Source organism: Juglans regia, chromosome 7, assembly GCF_001411555.2.
Source record: "Juglans regia cultivar Chandler chromosome 7, Walnut 2.0, whole genome shotgun sequence".
In the NCBI taxonomy this organism is placed as follows: domain Eukaryota; kingdom Viridiplantae; phylum Streptophyta; class Magnoliopsida; order Fagales; family Juglandaceae; genus Juglans; species Juglans regia.
In genome coordinates, this window is record NC_049907.1 from 9,059,817 (window position 1) to 9,066,019 (window position 6,203).

Sequence of the window (6,203 nt, forward strand, 5' to 3'; positions counted from 1 at the left end):
AATCCAACAAAATAAATCAACGACTCCACAGAGCCTCAACAATAATATCAATCTCTCAAAATACCAAATTAACAGAACATGACTAATCTACTAGTTAAGGCCGTCCAATAATCATAGTACCCTTTGATACTCAATCCACTGAGTTAAATTCATCCTGCATGTGCTCTCTATACTTGATTTCCAGTCGAACCATCAAATTCATCTGAAAATATAGTGGAGATAATTGGATGAATTATCAACAACTCAACAAGCAGCGAACATATATCAATGTGTAAGCATGACCCAATTATAGAATTCCTCGTGTGGATGTAGCTAGGCAAGTTATCGAAACACGTTAAATTCCTTGTTTCAAGTATATGTGCATGTATAATTGTAACTCGAAAGTCTCTCTCTCTAACCGTTTTCTCTGAAAACGACTGAGAGGAGTTTGTTAGTCTGCTTTCTGCCTCTACTGTTGCTCCAGGCTGCTGCTGAAGGAGGCGAGGGTTGTATCTGCGCGCTATGGTGGGTAGAGGTGAAGGTATGGAAGAAGTGACAAGAATCTGGGAACGATTGAAGCTGAGCGAGGAAGAAAATATGCCCATATGGGTGAATTGTAGGTTTTTGGTAAAAATAAAAAATAAGGGAAAGAGAAGTGTAGTAGGGAAAATTTGTTCGGAGAGAAGGATAGGGAAGGAAATTGTGAGATCAACAATGGAGAAAATATGGAGGGTAGGGAGACCAATGGAATTTCCAGAGTTTGGGGCAAACTATTTTATCATTACCTTTGCTTCGGTGAATGATAAGGAGAGAGTTATGAGTGGTTGCCCATGGCTCTTTGATAACTTTCTGTTCGTGATTAAGAACTATGATGGTGAAACACAACCGCATCTGATGAATTTTGATAAAGAATGCTTCTGGATACAGATGCTAAATTTGCCGCTAAGCTGTATGACAAAGTGGATTGGAGAATTGATTGGTGATTCTGTTGGGACTGTGAAGGATGTTGATGTGCATGAGGATGGTTTGGCGTGGGGTAGAGTTTTAAGGGTTCGAATTTCTTGTGACTTGAAAAAACCTCTGGCAAGGGGACAAAGCATAGAAGTGGAGGGGAAGAGAATGTGGGTTCCTTTTCAATATGAAAAACTACCAAAATTTTGCTATTATTATGGTAGAATTGTACATGATAAGGAAGCATGTGGAGAGGGGAAGATGAGTAAACAGGGGATGAAGGGTGGGGAATTGCAATATGGTACTTGGCTGAGAGCTCCATCAAGGAATCGAAGATGGTTTGAGAGAAGGGAAGAATATAAGAATAGTGAAACAGGAAAAGAAGATTCACAAGGCTCTTTTACAGGGTCAAAGGATAGGGAGGAATCTTTTGGAGATGGGGAGAGGAAGGAGAAAGGTGTGGAAGTGGGGGATGAGGAGGAGAAGGGAGGAGTGGGAATTGGGATTGAAAGGGAAAATGATGTGGTGTGTCAAATAGGTGAGACTGATGAAGGTAATTTTAATCAGGAAGTTGAAAAGAACTCTCAAATAAACAATAGTGATCTAGACATTTTCTCAAATGAAAGAAATGTGACTTTAGTGATGGCTATGGAGAAAGTACAGAATAAGGAGAGTTCTCGTGGGGGAAGGAGGGGCAGTTGGAAGAGAAGAGCCAGAGGTAGATCAAATACTTGTAAAATTTCTGACTCCCTTTCTTTGAACAAAAGGGATGTTGATAGTATGGAAGGGAATAAGGGGGAGGGTGTAATGAAAAAAGCCAGAATGGAGGAGGTAGTTGTTGAGGAAGGAAATTTAGGGGCAGTGGTTGCTGAGCAGCCCCGCCTGGTATTATGAATATTATAAGTTGGAACTGCCGAGGGCTTGGCAACCCTCGGACAGTTCATGACCTTTGCTTAATGGCAAAGGAAAAGAAGGCAAACATGGTATTCTTGATTGAAACTATGCTTACAGTTGGGAGAGTAGAAATTCTGAAGAGAAGACTTGGGATGGAGGGATGTTTTGTAGTAGATTCTGTTGGAAGGAAGGGGGGTTTGGAATTGTTCTGGAGGAATAATGAGGAAGTGGAAATAAAAAATTATTCTACTTGGCACATCAATGCAAAGATCAGAATAGAAGGAATGGGCAAGAAATGGCTATTTACTGGGTTCTATGGGCATGCTGAGACAGTTACAAGGAAGTGGTCTTGGGACTTATTACGAAGTTTGAGGCCAAGAGAGCAGGAACCTTGGTGTGTGGTAGGGGATTTCAATGAGATTCTTTTCCAAAATGAAAAGGTGGGAGGAAGGCCAAGACCTGAATCACAATTGAGTCAATTCAGAGAAGTGTTAGAAGATAATCAACTGTTTGATTTAGGCTGCTATAATGGTTTTTTTACATGGAGCAATAGGCATGCTGACCTCTCTTTTACAAAAGAGAGGTTAGATAGGTGTTTGGCAAACAATAAGTGGAAGGAGTTGTTCCGAGAAGTAAGAGTGGAAGGCTTGCCAGTAAGAACTTCAGACCATTTGCCTATATTGATGTCATTAGAAGGGGCTGTCAATATGCAAGGGAGATGGCAGGCTTTGTTCAGATTTGAGGCCAGCTGGATTAAAGAGGAGGACTGTGAGGACAAAATAAAGACAGAATGGGTTAGAGGACAGCAGATAAATGACCATGGGAGAAGGGTGTAAGCTCGATTGAATTATTGTAGCAGGACTCTGATGAAATGTTTTAAAAGCAAAGATAAAAGGAGAGGAAAAGAGATTGAACAGATTACAAGAAGGATTAAGGAAGTGCAAGAAGAGTTGGGGCCTCATAATGTAGAGGAGCTGAAAAGCTTACAAAAGCAAGTGGAAGAGTTGATGGAACAGGAGGATATTATGTGGAAACAAAGGGCCAAGAGAAACTGGTACAACCTTGTTGATAGAAACACAAGGTTCTTTCATGAGTGTGCAAATCAAAGGAAGAAAAGAAGTAAAATATCTCAAATTGTAGACAGAAAAGGAACCTTGAGATTAGAACAAGATGGAGTTGCAGAAGCCTTTAAAGACCATTTTGCTGAGGTGTATAAAACTGTTAGTCCGAGAGTTGAATTGATTGAAAAGTGCCTTGAAGCAGTAGAGAGAAGGGTAACTGTTGAAATGAATGAATCATTGGAGAAGATTTTTATGAGGGAGGAAGTAAATGAGGCTCTGAAGATGATGGGGCCATTAAAATCCCCAGGACCAGATGGTTTTGGGGCATGCTTCTTTCAATCTTTTTGGCATATTGTGGGTGATGATGTGTGTGGGGCAGTGCTTCATTTTCTCAATGGTGGAAGGATGGTCTCTTCTTTAAACCACACCTATATAGCTTTAATTCCAAAAGTGAGTGACCCCAAAAATGTTAATGAGTTTAGACCAATAAGCTTATGCAATGTAGTGTATAAGCTTGCAGCAAAAACTCTTGCCAATAGATTGAAGAAAGTTATGGATGTTATTATTTCAAAAAATCAGAGTGCCTTCATTCCTGGGAGGTTGATTTCTGACAATATTGTAGCAGCCTATGAAGTGTTGCATTCTATGCAAACAAGGCAAAGGAGTAAGGATGGCAGCATGGCTTTAAAATTGGATATCTCAAAGGCATATGATAGAGTAGAATGGTCTTACCTTGAAGCAATGATGAAGAAGCTGGGATTTGGGGATAGGTGGACTGATTTGATAATGGAGTGTATATCCTCAGTATCTTATGCTGTTTTAACAAATGGTAGACCAGGAGAGACTATTCTCCCCACAAGGGGACTGAGACAGGAAGATCCCTTATCTCTTTATCTCTTCCTTTTGTGTGCTGAAGGTCTAAGTGCAATGCTCAACAATGCAGAGATAAGATCAGAACTGAGAGGGGTGTCAGTTGCTAGAGGAGGTATAAGGGTCACTCACTTACTATTTGCAGATGATTGCATTATTTTTGGGAAGGCAAGTTGGGTGGAATGGAAGAAGATTAATGACATTCTTGAGCTTTATGAAGCTGCCTCAGGTCAGAGTTTAAACAAGCATAAGACTACAATCTTCTTCAGTCCCAAAGTCCATGTTTCTATGAGAGAAAAAATGATGAAAGAAATGGGAGCAAGACAGCAGAATAATTGTGAAAAATACTTGGGTTTGCCAAGTATGGTTGGTAGATCAAAATATAACTCTTTAAGAGTCATTAAGGACGAGTGTGGAAGAAGATTAGTAATTGGAAAAATCAATTTCTATCACCCTCGGGTAAGGAGGTGTTGTTAAAGGCTGTAATTCAAGCTATCCCAACATATCATATGACTGTTTTCCAGCTTCCAAAGAAATTATGCCAGGAAATAGTTGCTCAAATGGCTAAATTTTGGTGGAGTTTCAAAAAGGACAAGAATAAAATTCAATGGAGGAGCTGGGCAAAATTGAGGGTTGCAAAAGCTAATGGAGGACTGGGCTTTAGAGAACTTGTAAGCTTCAACAAGGCTTTACTAGCAAAGCAATATTGGAGAATGTTGACAAATCCTCACTCCTTGGCTGCAAAGGTCCTGAAGGATAAATACTTTAGGCATTCTGACATTTTGGTTTCAAAGCTGGGGTTTAGGCCATTAGTTATTTGGAGGAGTTTATGGGATTCTTTGGAGTTGTTAAAGGAGGGGTTGGTGTGGAGAGTAGGTGATGGGGAGAGTATCAACATCTGGAGAGATAAGTGGATACCAAAACTGTCTACTTTCAAAACCCAGAACTTTACTAGCAGCTAAAGCAAAGGTCAAAGAACTTATTGATGGGGTTACTAAGACTTGGAAAACAAATTTGGTTAAAGACATTTTTAATGAAGAAGAGGCAATTCTTGTCTGCAGCTTACCTATTAGTTCATCAGGTTTGCCTGACAAATTAATTTGGGCTCATACTAAGAATGGTCAATTTGATGTCAAAAGTGCATATCATCTGGGTGCAGGAAAAATAGAGAAAAGGGGGAGGTATTGAAAGCTGGTACAAAGAACTGGAAGGTGTTGTGGCAGTTAAATGTACCTGGTGTAGTTAAAATGTTTCTTTGGAAAGCAATGAATAACTGTCTTCCTACAAAACTTAACTTGTCTTGCAGGAAGATTGTTAAAGATTACTTCTGTCCAATCTGTAAAATGCAGAAGGAAACAGTTTCTCATGCTCTATGGAGCTGTGGTGGAGCTATGGATGTTTGGGCAGATAATCTTAGTCCTGTGCAGAAATGGGCATCTACTGAGAAGGATATACAAGAGCTATGGGCAGACTGGTGTAATAAATTGAAAAGAGAAGATTTTGAGTTAATGGCAGTAGTGCTGAGAAGGATTTGGTTGAGGCGAAACAGATTTATTTTTGAAAATAAATTTGAATGGCCTGATGTGATTTTTAGACAAGCCACTGACTTTCTGCTTCAGTTTCAGGAAGCTCAACAAAAAGAACCCAAGAGCCAAATTGAGAGGTCTCAGGGAAGAGAGTTATGCAGATGGAAGGTTCCTATAGAAGGCCAAGTGAAGGTTAATTGGGATGCTGCATTAAAAGTTAATGAAGGAAGGATGGGGATTGGTGTAGTGATGAGAGATGAGCATGGAGATCTGTTGGTCTCACTGTGTGCTCAGAAGAGGATAGTAACCTCCCCTCTAGTAGCTGAGTTTCAGGCTCTTTGGCGTGCTATGCAATTGTGTGCAGATTTGAACCTATTGAAAGTGGTCTTTGAAGGGGATGCTCTGAGTGTGATTAAAGCAGTGAATGATACTGAAGCTAGCTGGGAATGGCATGGTCAACTGGTTGAAGACATTAAAGGGATTTTGAAGAATAGATCTAACTGGACAGTCACACATACTTTTAGGGAATGTAATAGTGTAGCTCACTTTCTAGCTAAATCTTCTTTACTTGTAAATGAGGAAACAATTTGGATAGAAGAAGGCCCTTTAGGCATACAGTACTATGTTCAAAAGGATAAAGATGTAACAGTTGAAGAAGAATGAATACAAGTTCGATGTTTTTGATTCAAAAAAAAAAAAAAAGTATATGTGCATGTTTTGTGTAGCTTTTGGATCACCACAATTCCCAACACTTCGAACCCCGAGATACACTACTCGGGGACACACTACCCACTTGACACACCCCTTGGCAGATCCCCTAACTGATGCACATGTTGACTCCCACACACCACTAGGAACTCTGATTCCTTAACATGCTCACAAGCATGCAACACTGGTCTCAGACAACAAACACATTCTCACC

General features: G+C 40.1%; 1 protein-coding gene across 1 annotated transcript; it reads left to right on the top strand.

Moving 5' to 3' along the window:
• The first annotated feature begins 2,690 nt into the window (after nucleotides 1-2,690).
• On the top strand, nucleotides 2,691-5,944 carry LOC109021675. The gene is made up of 4 exons (XM_019004357.1): nucleotides 2,691-4,214; nucleotides 4,301-4,614; nucleotides 4,700-4,936; nucleotides 5,062-5,944. Exons 1-4 carry the CDS (start codon nucleotides 2,691-2,693, stop codon nucleotides 5,942-5,944), a joined length of 2,958 nt encoding a protein of 985 aa, XP_018859902.1.
• Nucleotides 5,945-6,203: the final 259 nt, after the last annotated feature.

Coding starts and splice junctions, on each gene's coding strand:
- LOC109021675 (XM_019004357.1), top strand. CDS start 2,691: ATGAAATGTTTTAAAAGCAAAGATAAAAGGAGAGGAAAAGAGATTGAA. Junction 4,615..4,699: donor TTGGAGTTGTTAAAGGAGGG/GTTGGTGTGGAG, acceptor TTCAAAACCCAG/AACTTTACTAGCAGCTAAAG. Junction 4,937..5,061: donor AAAATAGAGAAAAGGGGGAG/GTATTGAAAGCT, acceptor CTTGTCTTGCAG/GAAGATTGTTAAAGATTACT.